The 25,007-nt window shown below is 45.5% G+C and overlaps 1 protein-coding gene across 2 annotated transcripts in view; it reads right to left on the bottom strand.

Annotated features, from left to right (window-relative positions):
- Positions 1–25,007, bottom strand: part of OSBPL2 (oxysterol binding protein like 2) — a 113,934-nt gene that overhangs the window by 8,460 nt on the left and 80,467 nt on the right. For both annotated transcript variants that reach the window (XM_075350401.1, XM_075350402.1), the window contains exons 4-7: positions 16,908–16,983; positions 14,421–14,555; positions 6,332–6,429; positions 6,077–6,259 (exon numbers count right to left, since the gene is read on the bottom strand). In XM_075350401.1, coding sequence (XP_075206516.1) covers positions 6,077–6,259; positions 6,332–6,429; positions 14,421–14,555; positions 16,908–16,983 — 492 coding nt within the window. The remainder of the gene's footprint in view (positions 1–6,076; positions 6,260–6,331; positions 6,430–14,420; positions 14,556–16,907; positions 16,984–25,007) is intronic.

Genomic DNA, 25,007 nt, shown 5'->3' with positions numbered 1-25,007 from the left:
AGATACAAAGTTATCACCAATGTGATCTTTTAACATGACTATTAGCAAACCAACATAGGTGATCTTGTACGAACACCAATGTGCCGTTTAGCAGGCAATGTCCATGCCCACATACCATTGCCGTACCTTAAAGGGAATCTGTCATCAGGTTTTTACTCCGCCATTTGAGAGCCGCATAATGTAGATGCAGAGACCCTGATTCCAGGGATCAATCACTTACTGAGCTGTTTGCTCTCATCTTGATAAAACCAATGTTTTCTCTGCTGCAGTTCTAGCAGTTAGGCCTTGGTTCCACTTGCGCAGAGCTTCTGATGCAAAAGCATTGGAAGCGATATGCTAATGACCCTCTACTGCGAGTGTGAGCCGAGGGTCATGTGACTGTGATCCGATCTTGTGATCGCATCACAGCTGCGGAGGAGAAGGAGCACTTTCTCCCACTCCTCTGCAGCCTGTCTCTGTGTACATCGCACTGCAGTCGGGTGACATGAGAGTGCAGTGCTATGTTTCACATGCTCCATAGATTTGTATGGGTGCGTGTGAGCCAAGACTCACTGCCAAATGAAGTATGCTGCGATTCATTGCTCATGCCGATATGGCGTGACAACTCATTCGCAGATAGACACTGCCCCATTGTTTTCCACAGGTGCGAGTGCAATCTGATATTTTATCGGAATGCACTCGTCTGTGCAGAATGTAAATAGAACAGAGGCCTTATAAAAAGCTCATGAATATGCTGGACTACCTGGCAGCACGCCAAGTAGTCCTCTAATGATAATCTACTGCTGATTACATAGTTACATAGTTACTTAGGTTGAAAAAAGACCTAGGTCCATCTAGTTCAACCTTCCTCCACCAGTTCTACATTTAGTCACTAAGTCATTTATAACCAACAATGTTTTGTGTAGTGAGGAAATCATCCAGCCCTTTTTTAAAAGCTGTTATAGTATCTGCCATTACTACCTCTTGTGGTAGGGCATTCCACAGTCTGACTGCTCTAACTGTAAAGAACCCTTTCCTATTTAGGTGTCGGAATCGCTTTTCTTCCACTCGCAGTGAGTGCCCCCTGGTCCTTAGTATTGTTTTCGGAAGAAATAAGTCATGTGCCAGTCCTTTATATTGACCACACATGTATTTATACATATAAATGAGATCTCCTCTGAGACGTCTTTTTTCTAAGGTAAACATATCTAACTTTTTCAACCTGCCATCATATGGGAGGCCTTCCATTCCTTGTAATAGTCTAGTTGCCCGCCTTTGAACTGACTAACTTCTGAATGTCCTTTTTAAAATGTGGAGCCCAAAACTGGATCCCGTATTCCAGATGTGGCCTTACAAGTGATTTATAGAGGGGTAACAATACGTTGGGATCACGGGATCTAATCTCTCTTTTTATACACCCTAAAATCTTGTTTGCTTTAGCAGCTGCTGCTTGACATTGAGTGCTGCTGCTCAGCTTATTTGTAATGAGAATACCCAAGTCCTTCTCCTGTTCTGTAGTCCCGAGTTTACTTCCATTTAATGTATACGCAGCTATAGGATTACTCCGTCCTAGGTGCATTACTTTACATTTATCAACATTAAATCTCATTTGCCAAGTATCTGCCCATTCTGACATCTTATCCAGATCTTTTTGTAATATTGTACTATCCAGGTCAGTTTTTAATATCCTACATAGTTTGGTGTCATCGGCAAATACTGACACTGTACTATCAATCCCATCCACAAGGTCATTAATAAAGAGAGTAAAAAGAATCGGTCCAAGCACAGATCCCTGCGGCACCCCACTGCTGACTATAGCCCATTTAGAGAATGTACCATTTATGACTACTCTTTGTTTCCTATCTTTTAGCCAATTCCTTACCCAGTTGCATATTGTGTCCCCTAGTCCTTGCTTCTGGAGCTTTAGTATAAGGCTATTATGTGGTACAGTATCAAATGCCTTTGCAAAGTCCAAATAAATCACATCAGCTGCATTACCAATATCCAGGTTTGAACTTACCCCCTCATAGAACCCCAACAGGTTGGTTAGACACGACTTATCTTTCATGAATCCATGCTGTTTGTCAGTTATCATATTATTTTCTGCAATATATTTTTGCATGTCATCCCTTAAAATGCCCTCAAAAACTTTGCATACTACTGATGTCAGGCTTACTGGACGGTAGTTGCCTGGATCTACCCTCTTACCTTTCTTAAATATCGGTACCACATCAGCAATCCTCCAATCCTGAGGCACCAACCCTGTTACAAGTGAGTCTAAAAAGATGAGATACAGCGGTCTGTCGATTACAGAGCTCAATTCCCTCAATATTCGTGGATGAATGCCATCTGGCCCTGGGGATTTGTCAATGTTTAATTTACTCAGACGTAGGCGTACTTCATCTTGTGTTAAATTAATTATATCGGGTGGTGGACTTTGATTTTTCACTTGTTGAATGATCCCTGGTACAGTCAGTTCCTTGGTGAATACAGATGAGAAATGCCTATTTAATATCTCAGTCTTTTGTTTGTCCTCTATAACTAACTTGTTATTATATTTTAAGGGTCCGATACTATCCTTTGTTTTCCTTTTGGCATTAATGTATTTATAAAAGATTTTGGGATTTATTTTAATGTCATTGGCGATTTTTGTTTCAGTAGCTAGTTTTGCTTGTTTGATTTCTTTTTTGCATTGCCTATTGATATCTTTATACTCCTGCAATGCTATTTCTGTATTCTCAGCCTTTAAGATTTTAAACGCCCTTTGTTTTTGTTTTATTATACTTTGTACAGTCTTATTTATCCATAGGGGTTTCTTTTTATTCCTGGACATTTTATTACCAGAGGGTATACGTTTTTTACAGGACTCTAGTAGTATATCCTTAAACTTACCCCATTTATGTTCGGTATCCCCAGTTACCATGACTCTGTCCCAATCTACACATTTAAGATCTTCCCTTAATTTGTTGAAATCAGCTTTCCTAAAATTCCAGGTTTTAGCATTCCCCCTTTGAAATGTTCTATTGAATATTATGTCGAAGCTTACCATATTATGATCGCTGGTGCCCAAGTGCTCCCGGACCTGTAGATCTGAAATTGTATCCGGTCTATTTGACAGGACCAGATCTAGCAAATTATCTCCCCTGGTCGGTTCACCTACCATCTGAGAGAGGAAATGGTCTTGAATGGTAGATAAGAACTTACAGCTTTTAGCAGAACCAGAAGATTCTATGTCCCACTGTATGTCTGGATAGTTGAAATCCCCCATAATAAGAACCCAATTATTATTATTAGCTGCCTTTTCAATTTGTTCCAGCATTTCACCCTCTATTTGTTCCGGTATGTTAGGAGGCTTATAGCAAACTCCAATTAGCATTTTTCCATTATTCCCCTCCCCATGTACATTTACCCATACTGACTCTACATTGTTGCTGTTCCCCTCAATGTCATCATACAACACAGGTTTTAGGTTAGATTTGATAAATATACACACCCCACCACCTTTTTGGCCTTTCCTGTCCTTCCTAAATGTACTATAACCCTGTATGTTTGTCACCCAGTCATGGCTTTCATCCAGCCAGGTTTCCGTAATGCCCACCACATCATAATCCATGGTTGACATAAGAGTCTCCAATTCATTCATTTTGTTTGCAAGACTTCTTGCATTTGCCAGTAGACATTTAATTCTATTAACACCTTTATTACTCCTAGCCTCCCTACGTTCCTTGTATGTCCCATCCCCCCCTAATCCTTCATTGACCCCTACCGTCTCCCTGTCTCTATCTGCTCTATCTATCCCCTTATTTGCTCCACTACCCTCCCTCCCCCCCGATCCTAGTTTAAAAGCTCCTCCATCCGTCTGACCATTTTCTCCCCCAGCACAGCTGCACCTTCCCCATTGAGGTGCAGCCCGTCCCTACCGTAGAGCCTGTAGCCGACTGAGAAGTCAGCCCAGTTCTCCATGAACCCGAACCCTTCCTTCCTGCACCAATTTCTAAGCCACATATTTATCTCCCTAAGCTCCCGCTGTCTTTCTAGTGACGCTCGTGGCACCGGTAGTATTTCTGAAAACACCACCTTGGAGGCCCTGGACTTCAGCTTCTCTCCTAGTTCCCTGTAATCATTTTTAAGGACCTTCCACCTGCCTCTAACTTTGTCATTAGTACCAATGTGCACCATGACCGCTGGGTTTTCCCCAGCCCCACCCAGCAATCTGTCTATCCGATCCACAATATGCCGAACCCGAGCACCCGGCAGACAACACACTGTTCGGCATTCACGGTCTCGGCGACAGATGACCCTGTCTGTCCGCCTAATTATAGAGTCCCCTACCACCAACATCTGTCTGGGCTTTGCTGCACTCCTATTTCCCTCCTTCCTACAGCAGTTGTTTTCCTGGTTGCTAGGAGCAACATCCTGCTGTAGTGACCCTAGTCCAGGCCCTTCATTCCTAATATCAGCCAAACAGGCATATTTACTAGGTTGGGCCAGGTCAGGACTAGGCTCCCTGACAATTAATCAGTGATTTTATCACAACTACACTAAAAAGCCCAGTAAGTGACACATCACTGGAATTAGGATCTCTGCCCTTAAATGATGCTGCTCTCAGATAGGGTGGACAAAACCTGTGGACAGATTCCCCTTAATAAATAACTGCAATAACAATATTGTCATCTTAGTATGTAATGGCTTATTGTGAGGATTTGACATTGCGTACAGGGGCTTTCCAAGTTTAACATACGTTTCTGCAGTCAGGTAATGTGACTACAGAGACCAATTTGACAATGTGCACATTGTCAGGATTCCCCTATATTGCCAGCTCATGTATGAAATTTGTTCTTCCGCTTCTCTGAATAAAACACTGAAAGAAGCAGGAAAAGTTAAAAGTCAACACAAGACTGCAATTATGCAAATCATATACCTGCAATCACATGGCAACCATTCAAGTTGGCAATAGAGGGAAATCCTGACAGTATGCATAGCGCACACTCTCATGTCATGAAAACCCTTTAATAATTATTGGGGACTCAACTTATGAAACTCAACTGATCCTTACCTAAGAGGAGCACTGTGGTCTCTGAATTCTCTATCTAAGCCTTCATTCACATTAAACTAATGACGATACGTAATGTATATGGGGGACCAGGCTTCTGATTGTCAGGGGAGTTAAGTATCCGGCATGTCCAATTTCTTTAATTCTTCCTGAGGTAAGCCCCCACCAGAGATGTCAGTGGCTTTCTCATGGAGAACACAGGAGTACTCGGCAGATTTAGCGTTCCAGTTTATGGGAGAGACGCTAAGATGGCTGTCGGATGATCAATCAGCTGCCATCTAATGCGTATGGGAGGCTCTCGTCATAGCAATGGACTGTGAAATGAGCAGCATGTTGCACATGACCAGGACTCAATTCAACTCCTAGCCATGGTCTTGAGGTAGAGGTCAGCAAACACCATAGGGCCCCCTATTCTGGTGATCAGTGGACACACACTGCAAACTAAAAGTTAATCCGGTTTGTTTAATCTGGACCATCCTTCTAATACATCTCCATGGTAAACTAACTGTTAAAGAAACATGGAATTTGTATATAAAGATAGATAAATAACAGAAAATAGAGAGAAAAGAACACAATAACACCACCATATTGATTTAACAAATCATTGTGAGCAGTTATAGTAAATGCTGGAGGCTTGTAAGAGAACTCAGCGCCTGCTGTAAATAATAGCATTGATTTCCAATATATCTAAGAGAACATGATTGATCTAATAGGAAGACGTTCACTGACAGATTAGAAGGAAGAAAAGCTGCACTCCTGGGGGCCGGACCCCCTAAGCAGTTAGAAACAAAAAGAACGTCTAAAAACTGCAAAAACACTAAAGAACGTGTAAATGAACCACAAAACTACTGCAAGTTATACTGTTTCTAAGACAATAGGGTCGTCATGCTTTTTTTGCACTGAATTTCCATATAAAAAGGTGCCCAGAAAGCGGAGGTATGGGGAGCGGTTTGATTGGGGGTCCTCACACAGCAGAGATGATGTATGAGTCTCTGTGTTGCCTGTGACCACTCAAAACTCACAAGACCCTCTCCTCATACTCACTTGAGCAGTTCTAAGGTGATGGTCCCTCGGGGTTCAGCTTCTACACTCTTCCCCCAGAACTTCAGCTTGGGATAGATGGAGCCCTGGAAGACGAAGTCTTTGTTCAGTCCCTCGGCATGAAAGGCACTAATGGGCGGGTGGTGGCTGACTTGTTCGGAGATGAATCGGAACCCCAAGTCTTCCCTAGAAAAGATAAGGAGGTGGTCAAACAGGGTTGGGGTCTTCTGCTGAGCTTACTCAATGCCTCACACTCACCTTATTAATTCATATGTTTCTCCAAGAAGAGGGTTGAATGGTTTCCCTGTTCTCTCCCACTGAGATGCCACAGCGGACACTGCAAAGGCGGCCACTGTCTGCATAAAATAAGAAACGAGAATTACAGGGGAGCTCAACTAAAAGACACCAGATGGTCGTATCCATGGATTACAACGGTTGGGGGTCATGGAGAACCGTGTAGTGCTCGGATACCTTTTGGTGGTTTACAGACCACCCCAGAGTTGTTTTCTGACTTTTTTGTGGCACACAATTTTTTAATCCCTTTAAGAGTGGATAAAGGAGTTTCCTAGGGGAAGGGGCTCGTCTATGGCTTCCGTATAGACTGGGCTTGCCTTTATAAGACAACCCCTTTAATCACAGCGCTGCAGAGGTAAAGTTGGTAAAGACTTCACAAGATGGTGATGTTAGGAAAGGATAATCCCCTCCAACAACTACTAAAATAGAGAACCTCAGTCCCACATCCCTCCGAATGGAAAATCTGAGTTCGTACATTATACAGCTGATGACTTGCTACAATTGTCTCCAGTCCAGACAACCTCCTGCTTCCAGACTGCTACAATGTGTCAGTGCAGGTGATGTGTAACAAACAGGAGACTGTGACCTGTGCTGTTGACAGATTTAGCCAACAGCACATTACCTAGACTTGATACAATTGTAATAAACCCTCAGCTGCGGGAAATTGGCTTTATTCTCGCTATTCTGTTTAGGTCATAGAACTGAACTAGAGAAGCCAATGCCTGAACTATCAATACCCATGCTAGGATTGTAGATTTATGCCCGATGATTTGTCAGGTTTATGACATTGTTGTGACATTACCCCTGTCTGCAGAGTGGGCAGCAGAAAAGCTACTTGTAACCAAGACATCTTGCCTCACTTCTTACTATCTGTCAGAAAAGCCGCTCCGCAACGTCCGGTAAACTTTCTGAGAAATATATTTACAGGGCTGCGGCCTCAGTCAGACGCACATATCACCCGCAGGAACCTGGCACACTCTGGTCTCAAAACTACAACCCCCATCATGCCCTGCCCTGTTCAACAGACAATTGCAATTCGACTATGTGTATCCTGTGATAGGTGCACACTCCCATGAGGAGTTCTGTATATCCTGTTGTAACCCCTCATGGCAGAGTGCACTTAATACATGTATCATGTGGTAACCCCTCATGGCGGTGTGCACCTACTATGTGTATCCTGTCAACCCCTCATGGCAGCGTCCACTGACTATAGGTATGCTGTGGTAACACCTCATGGCAGCGTGCACCTACTATGTATATACTGTGGTAACCCCTCATGGCAGCATCCACCGACTATGGGTATCCTGTGGTAACACCTCATGGCAGCATTCACCTACTATGTGTATACTGTGGTAACCCCTCATGGCAGCATCCAGCGACTATGGGTATTCTGTGGTAACCCCTCATGGCAGCATTCACCTACTATGTGTATACTGTGGTAACCCCTCATGGCAGCATCCAGCGACTATGGGTATTCTGTGGTAACACCTCATGGCAGCATTCACCTACTATTTGTATCCCCTCATGGTAGCGTGCCCCCTCAGTAACTAAATCCAGGCCTAGGGATATAAATGATTTTTCACTGAAAGATGAAGCGCAACATGAACCTTCAAAAACATTGGTGAAAGTTTACATCCTTGTCTGTATTCAGAATCTGGTAACTACCGGTAGTGAGGACATAATACTTCTCAAAAGGTGAAAGTTTGGTAACCAAGTATAGGATCTACATAATCCGCCGCCACATAAAGTGTGGATTCGTGGCGGATACATTTTACCTGCACTGACACACTGTAGCAAACAGGAGAGATTTGTGCAGATGTCGAGCTCATCTCACATGTTGTATAGACTGGGAACAAGTGTGACGGATCCACTGTGAGAAGCAGACTTGTTAAATACACAGAGGCATTTATAAGTAAAGTATATTAGAAGGCTGCAGCACTTTTGACAAATAATTATTAAAGATTTATATCAATAAAAGCTGTTAATGAGGGACAGCGATTTCTTGTGTGCAGGTGAAAGTGATTTCTGGTCTGTCATGTAGTGCGGTTTCCCCACAAGCGCCACATTCCAGTAGAACATCCCAGGCACTGGGCCAATGGACATGTTAGAAATCGTTTATTCCAGAGCGGCTTCCTCTGTTGTAATAACTGGATGTGTCGTCGTGTGCTCATTTATACAGGACCGGAATCCCAATGACATAGATATTACAGATTAGGAGGACTATGTACAGATGTTACATATAATCGGTCCCTTACATTAGCCTACATGTGCACGCCGTAACTGCCGCGTCTGCAATCCACCTCCCTCTTACACACAATGCAATATAAATCTACATAAGGTCATCTGTTTTTTTTTCCTCCTGCAATGGGCGAAACCTGTAGTCAACCTATTGAGCAAGGCAAGGCGCGCCCCCCCCCCCCCTCGTACAGCATGGAAAGGCAGCCCCCGCCTCGTACAGCACGGAAAAGCAGCCCCCCTCGCACAGCACGGAAAGGCAGCCCCCCCCCTCGCACAGCACGGAAAGGCAGCCCCCCCCTCGCACAGCACGGAAAGGCAGCCCCCCCCTCGCACAGCACGGAAAGGCAGCCCCCCCCTCGCACAGCACGGAAAGGCAGCCCCCCCTCGCACAGCACGGAAAGGCAGCCCCCCCCTCGCACAGCACGGAAAGGCAGCCCCCCCTCGCACAGCACGGAAAGGCAGCCCCCCCCTCGCACAGCACGGAAAGGCAGCCCCCCCCTCGCACAGCACGGAAAGGCAGCCCCCCCCTCGCACAGCACGGAAAGGCAGCCCCCCCTCGCACAGCACGGAAAGGCAGCCCCCCCCTCGCACAGCACGGAAAGGCAGCCCCCCCCCTCGCACAGCACGGAAAGGCAGCCCCCCCTCGCACAGCACGGAAAGGCAGCCCCCCCCCCTCGCACAGCACGGAAAGGCAGCCCCCCCTCGCACAGCACGGAAAGGCAGCCCCCCTCGCACAGCACGGAAAGGCAGCCCCCCTCGCACAGCACGGAAAGGCAGCACCCCTCGCACAGCACGGAAAGGCAGCATCCCCTCCCCCCTCGCACAGCACGGAAAGGCAGCACCCCCCCCTCGCACAGCACGGAAAGGCAGCCCCCCCCTCGCACAGCACGGAAAGGCTGCCCCCCCCTCGCACAGCACGAAAGGCAGCCCCCTCGTACAGCACGAAAGGCAGCCCCCCTCGTACAGCACGAAAGGCAGCCCCCCTCGTACAGCAAATAGAACTTTCCATGATTTATTGTGAACATCTTTGCTGGGTGATGAACGTGTTATGAAGTCAAGCATACAAGACAACCTGAACCCACCTTGTAGAATACACTCAGGGTAGCAGAGTCCGACAGGTGCAGAGTCAGTCTGCTGGGAGAACGCCGCTCAATGCCAAATTATTTCCTTCTATCTATGCCCCTTTCAAGCCCTGTCTCGGCCCTTTCACGCTTACTCAATCGCCCCGGAATGTGCATTTGGATGCAGGGGTACGAGTACAGTCTGATGACGAAATATCTCAGGTTTCCATAGTTGGCAAGTATGAAGTTCAAGACTTAGTTCAAGTTTAAGGCTGTGCGCACTGGGAAATGAAATTTCCTTGCGTAAATTCCGCAGGCTCACAAAGATGTTATCACCTGCGGAAAAAATCCGCACCAAATTCCGCACCAAAATCCGCATGCGGATTGTCGCGTTTTGTTGCGGATTTGGTGCGGAATTGGTGCGGATTTGGTGTGGTTTTTCCGCAAGCTGTTCCCTGCGTGATTTTTACATTAGATTAGGGAAAACCCGCAGCTACCTGCGGAAAAGAAGTGACATGCACTTGTTTTTGCTGCGGGATTTCCGTAGCAAAACATGCAGCTGTCAAATTCTGCCCAGTGCGCACAGGATTTTTTTTCTCCATAGGATTTGCTGGTGATTCACTGCAGAGATGTTATGAACATTTTCTGCAGCGAAACATGCAGCAAATCCGCGGAAAATCCGCGGCAAAATCCGGTAAGTGCGCACATAGCCTTAGACTTCAATTAGGATTAGGGAACATTTATGTCCAATTCAATGCGTCATTAGAAAATTACCTACCATTTCATTGGGGTTTTTATGAGAAAACTTTTTTTTTTTTTTTTTAAATTTTTGGGTAATTTTGTGTTTATTTTTTTAAAATGCAAATCACGATAGAAAGAAATAGAAATCTAGCAACTTTCACAATGGGGCTATTGTGGACTCGTACTTCCTGTTTCAGGACATTCATGTGGAAACTTTGTCACAATTACGCTATTTTTTAGTGACTAATTAGCGTGTGCAAAAGTTACTTGTGGAGGAAGAGCAGGTGCAGCTGGAAAAACCACCTATTGTTCAATTTAGTGTTATCAGCTGTAGAGGTAAAGCTGGTGTCACACATAACGACGACGACAACGACGTCGCTGCTACGTCACCATTTTCTGTGACGTTGCAGCGACGTCCCGTCGCTGTCGCTGTGTGTGACATCCAGCAACGACCTGGCCCCTGCTGTGAGGTCGCCGGTCGTTGCTGAATGTCCAGCTTCATTTTTTGGTCGTCACTCTCCCGCTGTGACACACACATCGCTGTGTGTGACAGCGAGAGAGCGACGAAATGAAGCGATCAGGAGCCGGCACTGGCAGCTGCGGTAAGCTGTAACCAGCGTAAACATCGGGTAACCAAGGGAAGACCTTTCCCTGGTTACCCGATGTTTACGCTGGTTACCAGCCTCCGCTCTTGCTGCCAGTGCCGGCTCCTGCACTGTGACATGTGGCTGCAGTATGCATCGGGTAATTAACCCGATGTATACTGTAGCAAGGAGAGCAAGGAGCCAGCGCTAAGCAGTGCGCGCGGCTCCCTGCTCTCTGCACTGTGACATGTAGCTGCAGCACACATCGGGTTAATTAACCCGATGTGTGCTGCAGGAGAGCAAGGAGCCAGCGCTAAGCGCGGCTCCCTGCTCTCTGAACTGTGACATGTAGCTGCAGCACACATCGGGTTAATTAACCCGATGTGTGCTGCAGGAGAGCAAGGAGCCAGCGCTAAGCGCGGCTCCCTGCTCTCTGAACTGTGACATGTAGCTGCAGCACACATCGGGTTAATTAACCCGATGTGTGCTGCAGGAGAGCAAGGAGCCAGCGCTAAGCGCGGCTCCCTGCTCTCTGAACTGTGACATGTAGCTGCAGCACACATCGGGTTAATTAACCCGATGTGTGCTGCAGGAGAGCAAGGAGCCAGCGCTAAGCGCGGCTCCCTGCTCTCTGCACATGTAGCACAGCGACCTTATGATCGCTGCTTCTGCTGTGTTTGACAGCTAAGCAGCGATCATAACAGCGACTTACAAGGTCGCTGTTACGTCACCGAAAATGGTGACGTAACAGCGACGTCGTTGTCGCTGTCGTTTAGTGTGACACCAGCTTAACACTTGTCATTGTAATCCTGTCTGACAATGAGACTGCTGAAAAGCCCACTGGAAGTAGAAGTATAAAATGGCCCCAGTGGAACAGTATTTTTTAACAGATAAAAAAATAGGATAACAGGAAAAAAATATAAATTGTCATCAATGAGCTATCCATTTCAGCAGTATGGACCAGATTAATCAGTGCGATCCGCTAACTAAGCAGCCAGTGGAGGTGGGGGGGGGGAGGGGGAGAAACCGGAAACAAAAGGTTTCAGAAATAAACAAGGGATAGGACAGTAACCCCCCAGAACACGTGACAGTTCAGGTTATTAACAGTAGAGCAATCTTTGTAACTTGTCAGAATACCAGTGCGATAACCTTAACCCCGCCCCACCCGGATAGGGCCTGATCCGTCCCATGAGGAAGGGACAGCGAAACATGCACCGGTGTCTATGTGGGGCGGGGGACACAATCAATATGCCACAAAGGTGATTTATTACTACCGTTGTGGCACATCTCCATACATCTTTCGTATGGGGCTCTATATATTTCAGTACCAATATAAAGGTAGTTCTCTGTGTTTTCGCATAGATTTTTATGATTGTTAATAACCTGCATCTGTACTGTAGTTGCATAACCTATGTACCATAAAGGAAGCTTTTAAAGGGAGTGTCATTAGGTTTTTGCCACCTAATCTGAGAGCAGCATAACGTAGAGGCAGAGACTCCAATTCCAGTGGTGTGTAACTTACTGGGCTGGTTAGTGTAGTTGTCAAAATCACTGATTAATGAGCAGTCGATTATCATTAGAGGACTACTTGGTGTGCTGCAGGTAGTCCAGCATATTCATGAGCTCTGTATAACTGCTAGATCTGCAGCAGAGAAAACAGTGATTCAGTAAGTGACACATCGCTGAAATCAGGGTTTCTCACTCTACATTATGCTGCTCTCAGATGGGATAGCAAAAACCTGGTGACCGATTCCCTTTAAAGGGGTGGTTCACTAGTTACTAGCCATATTGATATTAAGTTGAGAAACAAGGTTTTTCTCAAATACCTTGTGTTGCCAATAGTGTCTGTGTGCAGAGCTATAGCGGTCCGCTCACACCCTTCACGTGACTCCCAGGCTCCGTGACCTCTGATGTCCGGTGATGACACGTCAACTATCTGTTGACCTGACATCACTGTGGCCGGCCCCAGATTCTGAGTCACTGGGCTGTGAACCACCCCTTTAAGTACATCAACATCTTTTGCATGTTAAAGTCCAAAGGAGCACTTGACACATACAAATTAGCTTAGCAGTGTATCGGGGGGATGTCTGTATAATCCATGTACCTCAACACGCCCCCAATGCACTCCCAACTTAAATTTGAATGGGGCTTGAAAGCTTGATTTCTCAGCCCTGGCACCTTGGTACCCTTTTTATTCTTTAACTAAAGGCCGCTTTACACGCTGCAACATCGCTAAAAGCAATGTCGTTGGGGGTCACGGAATTTGTGACGCACATCCGGCTGCGTTAGCGATGTCGTTGCGTGTGACACCTACGTGTGATCGAAAATCGTTGCAAAAACGTGCAAAATCGCTAATCGTTGACATGCTCCCCTATTCCCAATTATCGTTGCTGCTGTAGGTACGATGTCGTTCGTCGTTCCTGCGGCAGCACACATCGCTACGTGTGACACCGCAGGAACGAGGAACCTCACCTTACCTGCAGCCGCCGGCAAGGAGGAAGAAAGGAGGTGAGCGGGATGTTCGTCCCGCTCATCTCTGCCCCTACGCTTCTGTTGGGTGGCCGCTTAGTGATGTTGCTGTGACGCCGAACGAACCGCCCTCTTAGAAAGGAGGCGGTTAGCCGGTCACAGCGACGTTGCTAGGCAGGTAAGTAGTGTGACGGGTCCACGCGATTTTGTGCGCCACGGGCAGCGATTTGCCCGTGACGCACAAATGATGGGGGCGGGTACACATGCTAGCAAGATCGCAGTGTGTAAAGCGGCCTTTAGACTACACTACTAGCCATACCACTAGTTTTAGGAGTAAGATGGTCGCTACAGGATCCCTTTAGGTCTTGGAGAGCCCAGTAGTAAGTACCAAATCATATCTGCAGTTTTCTTTCACTTTTCGGCACTGTTCTCCATACGCAGCCACTATTGTATTAGTACTCTTATTTGGTCTCTTGCTTAGAGCTGTGGCTTTGTAACAATGGGATCCTGGAAGAGGGGCCCATTAATATAACATCTTACACCTCCTGTTATTGGATGGCAGCGAAGATCTGCTACAATGGAACCATTAATGACCACAATGCTGCTGTACAGACGTAATGTTTCACATGTGTGAAGAAAGATTTACGCAAGAAAAATCCTAATTGTACCAGCCCCCCCCCCCCCCCCCCATTAAATCAGCCTTTCTAGTAAGGAGCACACATGCATCTCTGCGCTCTTATTACAGCTTCCAGGCCTGCGAGCGACAGATCGATTCCTGTTGTTTGCAGATTACGTCTGACAGCAAAGTTTTTAAAGATCGGCGCTGGCTGTTACGCCAGCAACCCTGCGGTGAGACTGAAATGTCTGCACGCAGGCCGAGCACCAAACCTTTTCCAGCTTGCTTATGACAGACACTTGATTTATGCAGGAAGCGTTGCGGGGCGCGTGCCGGATACTGACCTGCATTCTGAGCAGCGGATCTGTGTAGGAGCAGGCTTTGTTCAGCAGGTATGTGTGCTCCATGTATTCTGTGATTCTCTGCAGGAAGCTCAGGGGCTCGTTAAAGACGATTGGCATGGTGATTTTCGACAGTTCCTGGAGGCAGAGAGAGAAAAAGATAAGAAAAGACGACTGGGAAGAGCAGCTCCTGGGATATTAAAATCCTTATCTGCCGTAAGGAGGAAAATAATATCATTTATGGAGGAAAATCTGCAATTACTACAGGTCAAACCTCTTTGTATAATGACAGGTACCGTGAGACAGTTAAAGGGCCTTTCCCCGGAAAGAATAGGAAAAAGTGAAAAGTCAATAGATCGAAATCATTATCCGTTACATTTTCAGGCCTTTATATTAAACTAGAATGACAAAAAAAATCCCTATAGAAACAGCGCCAATATTGTGTACAGGCTGTGCCCGGTATTACACTTCACACCTTGTCTGATTTAGTTAATCCATGTAATCCTCATGGCATAATAATTCTGCAATATCTTTCCTTACAAGTCTGCATTGTGTCCACCCTCAGTTATTCCTCCTGGTAAAGTACTGGACACTGGATGTTACCATCCTTTGTGGTCTGGAACTGTCAAACCTTTCTAAACAATGTTAAAAGGGAACTTGTCACCAGATTTGGGGCCTATAAGCGCCGCGACCACCACCACTGGGCTCTTATATATAACATTCTAACAGGCTGTATATAAGAGCCCAGGCCGCTGTGTAGAACGTAAAATCACTTTATAATACTTACCTAAATGGTCAGTTCAGTAGAGACTGGTCAAATGGGTGGCTCCGTTCTCCGAGTTGGAAGCCTCCTCTTTCAGCCATCTTTGTCCTCCTTGTTCTGAAGCCGGGGTGCATGACACGTCCTACATCATGCACATGCGCCGGCATTGAAGTCCTGCGCAGGCGCACTACAATACTTTGATCTGCCCTGACACGTCCTACATCATGCACAGGCACTGAGGTCCTGCGCAGGCACACTGATCTGTGCTGTTCAGGGCAGATCAAAGTATTGTAGTGCACCTGTGCAGGACCTCAATGCCGGCGCATGTGCATGATGTAGGATGCGTCATGCATCCCGGCTTCAGAACAAGGAGGACAAAGATGGCTGAAAGAGGAGGGGCTGCAGCTTATAGTCACCAAATCTGGTGACAGGTTCCCTTTAAGGACATGCTTCCATTGACTTGACTTCTTTGCCTGTGTGGAGTGGATGGGTTGTTACCAACATCTGGGGATAATTTCATGACCATAGGACCTTTAGAAATAGATTTACTTAGAAAATACTTATTTCACCCACTGAATGTATTGTGAAAGCCGAGTGACAACCATTATGTCCTTCATTACTGCTTTCCCGTTCCGAGGCAGAGAGGAGGGTCTTCCAGCTTATTCCTGAGCCTTTGCCCTGTTTAGGTTGGGAGAGGGAAGGGATGCTGCATTGCGTGAGATATGATGGTGTGCCTGGACATCAGTGCACATGTAGTCGTGAATATGGGGTGTGTGACTCTGGTCTGAGAGCACCATTGGGTCTCATCCTAACCCTGTGCTTAGGAAGCATGGGTGACAACACTTTGCCTGCGGGTGGCAGCGATCTGTTGGTTATAGTACACTCATTTTCGCCTTGTTCTGCAGGGGATTACATAACCCAGCACCTGAGCATGAGCGAACATCTGGATAATTGCAGCCCATTATATTGCACGTGATGACTGTCTGTTAGTGGCTCAGTGGCGCCCCCACCACATGCACTGTAAGATGCAGCGGTCACTTAGACAAAAGGCCCTATTCAACTTCCATATTGAGGGTCGTAGGCGAAACGGAGGCAGTTACAGCCTCACCAATCAGCAGGAGGTGGCATGTAATAATGATATGTCAGCAGTTGCAGAAAGCACTTTAAATTGTCAGACAATAATGGGGCTACTAGTCAATGCAGTCACTTGCTGGGGTCATGGGATCATAGCATAGTGCAGGTCAGCAATACGGAGTTCAATGATGGTGGAGTGGTGCTTTAAATCCCCCGCCTCTGGTATTATATTCATCATCTGCTGTATTCATGCTTGTTCCGCGCCCCTCCGATCCAGTGGCGTCCTCTTGTGACTGGAACATCTAACTGTCTGGAAGCCAAAAGTTACATCACAAGCTCCCAATACTAAGTCTATGAGAGCCAGAAGGAGGCTCTCGTAGACTTGTATTGAGTTGTGACCTTTGGCGCGCTCCAAGCAACATTGGAGCTGCTGACAGATCACAAATCGGTGGGGATCAGAGCAACGCTGGAAAAACATGAAGGCAGCGGCAGGTGAGTATAAGATAGGGGGCAGGGGACTTCCATTTAAAGCACAACTCCAGCGCTGAAAAAAGAAAACCTGACAAAATGCTAGAGTGGGGCTTTAACTAAAATTCCTAATGGATATCCCTCCACATAGCAGCCCCCATCATGCAGATATTCTTCCGACTTACCAGTCCTATGCACTTCTTCAATATGCTCCACACGCTGAAATTATTTCTCGAGAACATAGGGGCCGGCAGGGTGGTCCTGAGAAACACAAAGAGGGAATACATCAGACAAGGCTATATATTATAAATGCAGCGTACAATGTATGCTACATGCATGGCATAATGATAGGATGTGCCATAGATGTCTCAACCGTGGGGGTTGTAGGTTTCTTCTGAGTCTATAGAAGCTCCCAAGACCTTCACTCACAAGGTAGGATAGGACCATGACACTCGATGGCAGGTGAAAGAGGCCTGGGTGTTCAAGGGGGGCTACCAGACCATTAATAGGAAGCCCTAAAGGGCTGATAACATTATTTTACTTGACCAGCAGTAGCTAGATTAGTGGATTAATATTATATATAATAAAAGGTATAAAAACCACGACTAAAAATGACAATACAGACAGGTAAATGTGATGGACTGGCAGACAGCCGCTCTCCCCAGCGTCAGGCAGGTGCTGGTAAGGCAGCAGTTAAATGACATCCAGGAGCCGGAGACCAGATCTGATGTAACTGGCTCAGAGCCTAAATCCTGCCAAGTCTGGATACCGGGGATGACTCGATTATAGATTTGATAGGGGAGCAAAGTCCAGCAGGTATGGCCGCAGAGCGCAGATTAAGAGCTTTGTGTTTGAGACAGCGTGAGCCGGGGATTCAGTCAGGGGGACTGTGCTGCGGAGTGTTTCACCCCATCAAAAGCTAAAAATCCGGAGTCATCCTCTTCTGACAGCTCCTTTCAAATTCCCATCACTTCCTTAGCTTTATTTTGAGAAAAGAAAGAGTTTCAATTAATCTTCAAATTCAAGATCTCTGCTTGCTGTCAGCGTCTTTTTCACTCTCGGAGGCTGACAAACCCATGCAGGCCTAATACTATACTAAGGTTACAATATTTTTGGCTCTTAAAAGGGAACCAAACCTCCGGATTTTCATGTATAAGCTGCAGCCAGTGCAGTACTGGCACTATCAGGCACATTGTGTATATACCATCAGGGGGCAGCTCGGGTGTTTAGGCAGTGAAATCCAACTTTAGAAAGTTTGAAAATTCATCATGTTTTTGATTGACGTGTGCACCTCTCTGCTAATGTCGGGGCGGGTTATGCACGTGTATCCCCGCCGCTTGTTCCTGTCTCTCACTGGCCGTATGTACATTTCTACTCTTCTGTTACACGGTGTCGGAGTTAGCGCCTGCGCATAGCACTCATCACCGGCGCGTGTTTCTGAAGCCCACAGTATTATTGTGCATGAGAGGGCGGCGCATGCGCCCTCGCTTTTTCAGATCTGTTGTGACCGCAGGAGTGCGCGCGGTCACAACAGGACTGGAGAACAGCTGATCTTACCGATTAGCTGCAGCAGACGTCTCCTACGATATCGTCTGCTGCAGCTAATCAATAAGATCAGCTGTTCTCCAGTCCTGTTGTGACACCGCGCGCGCTCCCGCAGTCACAACAGATCTGAAGAAGCGAGGGCGCATGCGCCGCCCTCTCATGGACAATAATACTGTGGGCTTCAGAAACACGCGCCGGAGATGAGCGATATGTGCAGGCGCTAACTCCGACACCGTGTAACAGAAGAGTAGAAATGTACATACGGCCAGTGAGAGGGAGGAACAGGCGGGGGGGATACACGTCAATCAAAAAGTGCATGAATTTTCAAACTTTATAAAGTTGGATTTCACAGCCTACACACCCGAGCTGCCCACTAATGGTATGTACACAAAGTGCCTGATAGTGCCAGTACTGCACTGGCTGCACCTTATATAGGAAAATGCTGATGTTTGGCTCCCTTTAATAATCAAGAGATAACTCGTTAACATTTTTTTTTATGCGCTGATACATTATACCAGTCTGGAGTAATCATGCTTTAGCTCATACAGAATCTGTAATCCTCAGCGGTGAGAACATATCGCTTCTGAGACTTAAACATGTTTCCATTCATTCCAAGCAAGCAAAGATCTTAAAACAAGTTAGAAATAAAAATATAAAAGGATAATATCAGGAAAAAAAAAAAAGACAGATCATCTTATTCTACAACGTCACTTAGTTTTCCCAAACTCCTAAATGTCAAATGGAGGGATGCAGGGTAAAGAACTGGGAGGTGGCCATATCTGCCATATTGGTGGTCACACATTAGCCAGCGTCTGATCAGGCAGTGTTTACTACTGGTGGAGCCAGGAATGTTAATGCACTCTCCTGCAATTACCAGACACTGCTAAAAAGGCTTATATAAAGCCTGTACCCCGTGCTGCCCGACACCTTTTGTTTAAGCACGATGCCCCCGTACTCCTATTAAAAAAGGTAATAAATAGCTGCTGTTATATGTACTTATTAAAGTAAGTGCCCCCTTCTCATGATGTTGTCTGGGCATTAAGCATTAGCACAGCAGCCGTCATTTCCATTTCCTTATTCTATGTAATTATTCTCCATTATTAACACAGTGCCAACACATACAGCGGCACAGTACAGAGGCGGCAGTCACACCGCAGCCTGCAGAGGTATATACACATATTAGGGAGTAAAGTGGACTCTCAATCAGAATCTACATACCCTGTGTGCGGTATATACTATATACGGACCTATAACTGCTGGGCCACCACTATATATCCCCTTATAGATCACTTACACATCAATAATACATGATATTGATCATGCTGTACTAATCCATAGTAACATCCTGTAGAATACACTCCAGAGCAGCACTCACTGTTCTGCAGGTTCCCACTGGACACAGTCCCTTATGAGATGCATCTAAAAAAGCTTATTTCAAATACACATTGTACTAATTCAGACTGATAAAGGCATCTGATCCTCCTATAGCCACAGATCCTACTTTATGCAGAAAATTAACTAGCAGGAACGCAACGAGATAAAATAGTAATTGCAGAATAGTAAGTACAGCTCTGGAGTATAAGGCTATGTGCGCACGTTGCGTACAAGCCCTGCAGAAATTTCTGCAGCGATCTGAAGAGCACATGTGCGCTTTAGATCGCTGCAGAAATGTCCGTAGTGAGCGCCGATTCCATGCGCTCTGCCTGCAGCTCCTGCCATAGACAGAGCAGGAGCTGCCGGCAAAGCGCAGGAAAGAAGTGACATGTCACTTCTTTTTGCGCAGCGCTTCGGCAGTAGCCGAAGCGCTGCGCTTTTAAACGCCACGTGCGCACGGCCCCTGCACAGTCTCCATAGACTGTGCAGGCGACGCAGGACGCATGCAGTTACGCTGCGCTACAAAGCGCAGCGTAACTGCATGTTTTTACGCGACGTGCGCACATAGCCTAATACGTACAATACAGAATAAGTCATGTATATACTTAGCTCTTTACCAGCAGAAGTACGAGTACAGCTCTCGAGTATAATCCAGTATAAGAAATGTACATACATAGTTCATCGTCAGAATAGTGATTACAGCTCTTAAGTATAATACAGAGTGACTAATGTATATGCACAGTTAATCAACAGAATAGTGAATACAGCTCTGGAGTACAATATAGAGTAAGTAATGTATATGCATAGTTCTCCATCAGCAGAATTGCAAGTACAGTTCTGGAGTATAATACAGAATAAGTAATGTATATGCATAGTTCATCAGCAGAATAGTGAGTACAGCTCTGGAGTATAATGCAGATTAATGTATATAAATAGGTTTCCATAAACAAAACAGCGAATGCATCTCTGGAGTATAGTGCAGAATAAGTAATGTATATGCATAGCCCTCCATCAGCAGAATTGAGAGTACAGCTCTGATGGGAAGATGCAAATGTTTGGGCACCCTGTATGGTTAATACCTAGTAGCATTCCCTGTGGCAAGTATCACAGCTAGAGTTGAGCGGACCCGTGGAAGTTCGGTTCGATGGGGTTAGCCGAACTTTTAAATTAAGATCAGTTTGGGACCCAAACGTGACCTGAACCCCAATGGAAATCACTCATTGGGCAGTTTGGGTCTCTGCCCACATGCAGCCAGCCATAAACAGATCACTTCCAGGGTAGGTGGGCGACATGTTTCTATTTATTTATTATTTTTTGGTGCACACTACATCCAATCACGCTGTTGTTACCCCCCAATGTGAGCCGTTCAAACACTGCACGCGGTTCACACTGGGCTGAGCACCGAGCACAGCGATGCGCACACAAGTGGTGTTCATATGAAAAACACTGGAACGTCTAATTCGATCTCCGTTTTTTGTGTAAAGTCTGTTTTCTAGCCAGCCATGAGTCTTTCAAATGTTTAAGGGATTTTCATCTATTCTTCCTTGGAAAAGGCTTCCAGTTCCGTGAGATTCCTGGCTCGTTTTGCATGCGCTGCTTTTTTGAGGACTAGTCACAGATTTTCAATTATGTTTAGATCAGGGGACTATGAGGGCCATTGTAAAACCTTCAGCTTGTGGCTTTTGGGGTAATCTATTGAGAATTTTGACGTGTGTTTACTATCATTATCCATTTGTAGAAGCCATGCTCTTTTCAACTTCAGCTTTTTTACAGTAACGTTTCTGTGAGAGCTGCTGGTAGGATTGCTGGAGAGGCAAATCAGAACCCTTGCTTGACTGGAAAAGACCTTCAGGAAGATTTAGCAGACTCTGGAGTTGCGGTACATTGTTCTACTTCTCAGAGACACCTGTACAAATATGGCCTTCGTGAAAGCGTCATCAGAAGAAAACCCCTCCTGAGCCCTCACCATAAAATTCAATATTAGAAGTATGCAAAAGAACATTCGAAACAAGGCTGATGCATATTGGAAACAAATCCTGTGGACCAATGAGGTTAAAATAGAACTCTACGGCCACAATTATCAGAGGTATGTGTGGAGAAAAAAGGGCACAGAATTTCAGGAAAATAACATCTTGCCAACCATTAAGCATGAGGGTGGATTAATCCTGCTTTTGGGTTGTGTTGCAGCCAATGGCACGGGGATCATTTCATGGATAGAAGCAAAAATGAATTCAATGAAGTTTCAATTAATTCTTGATGACAACATAACACCATCTGTAAAAAGCTGAAATTGAAAGGACGGCTTCTATAAATGGATAATGATCCTAAACACACTTCAAAAGCCACAATAGACTACCTCAAAAAAATATAAGGTTTTATAATGGCCCTCATAGTCTCTTGATCTGAACATCATTGAAAATCTGTGGCTCGATCTCAAAAGAGCAGTGCATGCAAGACGACCCAGGAATCTCACAGAACTGGAAGACTTTACCAAGGAAGATGTGACGAAAGACTCTTGGATGCTACAAAAAGAGTTTACAAGCTGTGATACTTCCTAAAGGGGGTGCTATAAGGTACTAACCATGAAGGGTGCCCAAACTTTTGCATCAGCACATTTTCCTTTAATTCTAAAATGTAAAATCTGAAAATATTTTTTGTTGCCTAAAATACAAAGGAAATGTGTCATCTCTAACTTTATGCCTTTAAGAGAGCATTTCATCTTCAACTTGCTTAACTGTTCACAATAACAGTAATTGTGACCAGGGATGCCCAAACTTTTGCACTGTATATACTTAGCTCTCCATCAGCAGAATAGCGAGTACAGCTATGAAGTATAATACAGAATAAATAATGTATATGCACAGTTCACCACTAGCAGAATGACGAGTACAGCTCTGCAGTATAATAAAGGATGTAAATCAGAATCAGTACAGGATAAGTAATTTATGCATGTATCCAATGAGTCCACCAGCAGAATAGCGAGTGCAGCTCTGGAGTATAATACAGGATATAACGCCAGAACAGTACAGGATAATTAATGTAATTAAGTACATAATTACTCCACCAGCAGAATAGTGAGTGCAGCTCTGGAGTATAATACAGGATGTACTGTACCTCACATAAGAACATCTGTACATTTTTTTTTATTAGCACTTCAGAAATTACACAGATAGCAGCGATATCAGTAGCAGAGGTCGGGAGATAAGATGTTTTTCTGCTAGGTACTGTAGTCGGACGTTACGGGACAATAAAGGCTATCTCAGCAGATACAACTTGGCTGATCATCCTGGAATTACCCCCCCATAACTTCCATGGCTGTATTGGTCGAGGCTGGTGAACGAGTTTATAAGAGCTTATCATATAGTCACTGTTATTCAGATATTGATACATAGTCATAAACAAAGCTATTAATCCAGAACAGGGGTTACTAAGTGAAAGATGCACAAAATACACTTTTTAACTTACAGTATGTAGTTTAGGATTTCTCTACATGTTCTTAAAAAAAAAAAAAAAAAAAAAAAAAAAAAAAAAGGTAACTGCCACAAGGGTTCTGGGAGACCAAGAGATAGAGCAGATAAACTAGCAAATCCTAAATAAAAGTATATATTGGTCAGTAAGTGTATTATGAGGGCTATATATGTACCAAGGGCAGTTGCCCACCTAAGGAGACTGTAGTGGCAAATCCTCTCTTCTCTTTTTTCTGTATGTATGTTATATATTCTTCTTTTGAAAAATTTCAATAAAAACGGATTGGTTAAAAAAAAAAAAAAAAAAAAAAAAAAAAAAGGGAAACGGCTAGGCTGGCTAGTAAGTGGTACTAAATTAGATGTGGCAAAGTATGTCGGCTAGAAGGTGTCTAGCCAGCGGGCAGCACCCGGCATATCAGGCCACCTGCACCACGAAGTGATGGTCCAGATTACCGCCATCCACATCTGAAGGGGAATTCCGTGACTGCTAAGATGTACGACTACTTAATGTTCACTCTCTGTGGCCCCTCATTTTGAGGGTCAGTCGGGTCCCAGGCGTCTTAGAAATATATTATATTTTACAAGATGGGAATACACATTCATAATTGACATTAAACGTTGAGCAACTTAATAAACCCTTATCACACACGGATCCCGGGTGTCATGAGGTTTCCTTCTCCAATCTCGCCTACAGCTAAACTGTAATCTTGGCTGGACTCCTTGGGAGCCGGAAGAAAGTCCGTCAGCTGGTAGATCACAAGTCTGACAGGGAGAGGAGCTAAGCTGTTGTCATTTTCTGAGGCAACTAGCAGAATTTTGAACACAGCTCTGGATGGAAATGTCATAACATAAAACTATTGGTACAAAAATAGTATTGACAAACTATTCAGGCCTTTAAGTAGGAAGGTAGAAATGTACTTTAAATCCAATGACAAATAATATTTGCGAATGACTATACCCTCGGCCATTTTAGATTGCAAGCTCTTATGGCAAGAGTCTCTCTGCCTTCGTGTCATTGTCTGCTGTTTTCTGTTATTTTTATTTCTGGCCCTGATTTGCTTGTTATTAAAGGGGTTATCCCACCAATGACATTTATCACCTGCCTAAAGGTGAGCAATGTATGATCAGTGGGGTCAGACTGATGGATCCTCCAATCACAACAACAGGGGTTCCTAAGGTTACTGTAAAGCAGCTGATCGCTTCTCCATTCACAGTCTATGGCAGCGGAGGACACGCATGCAAACTACCACACCCACACAAAGGAGTGAAGAAAAAAACACTTCGGCATGTCGACTATCGGTCTATGGACAAGAGAGTCATTGGACCTCAATTTTCATTATTGGTGGTTGCACCCCCACCAATTATACATTTATCACTTATCCTGTAAAGCTTTAAAGGGGTTTTCCCACTACTAGGACAACTCTGATGTGTGTGTGTGTGTGTGTGTGTGTGTGTGTGTATGTGTATGTGTATGTACCGTATTTTTCGGACCATAAGACGCACTTTTTTCCCCCCAAATGTTGGGGGAAAGTTGGGGGTGCGTCTTATGGTCTGACTATAGGGCTGCGGCCGGGAACGAGGGTGCTGTGGTGGAGCGGGTCATCGGGGACACGAGCAGGCAGCAGCAGCGCCTGCCGTGACCACGTGGGCCCGCTCATTACATATGCACGCCCATCCTCCCGGCCATCTCTCAGCGCTGAAGCCGGCGCTGACAGGTGGGCGGGAGGACGAGCGGGGACGCGCGCATAGCAAAGAGCCGGCCGCATGATCACCCCTGGCAATTACAGCCTGGAGTGATCATGTGCGGCTGTATTCACTGCCCCCCGCGCGTCATTACCAGCGCGGGGTGCAGTGAATCAGTGCACTCACCCGTCCCCGTGTGTGGAGCCGCCCCTCTGC

Source organism: Anomaloglossus baeobatrachus, chromosome 5 (assembly GCF_048569485.1).
Source record: "Anomaloglossus baeobatrachus isolate aAnoBae1 chromosome 5, aAnoBae1.hap1, whole genome shotgun sequence".
NCBI classification, from domain to species: Eukaryota; Metazoa; Chordata; class Amphibia; order Anura; family Aromobatidae; genus Anomaloglossus; species Anomaloglossus baeobatrachus.
Note: the sequence above shows the minus strand (reverse complement) of the source record. Positions and strands in the feature narration are given on the sequence as shown.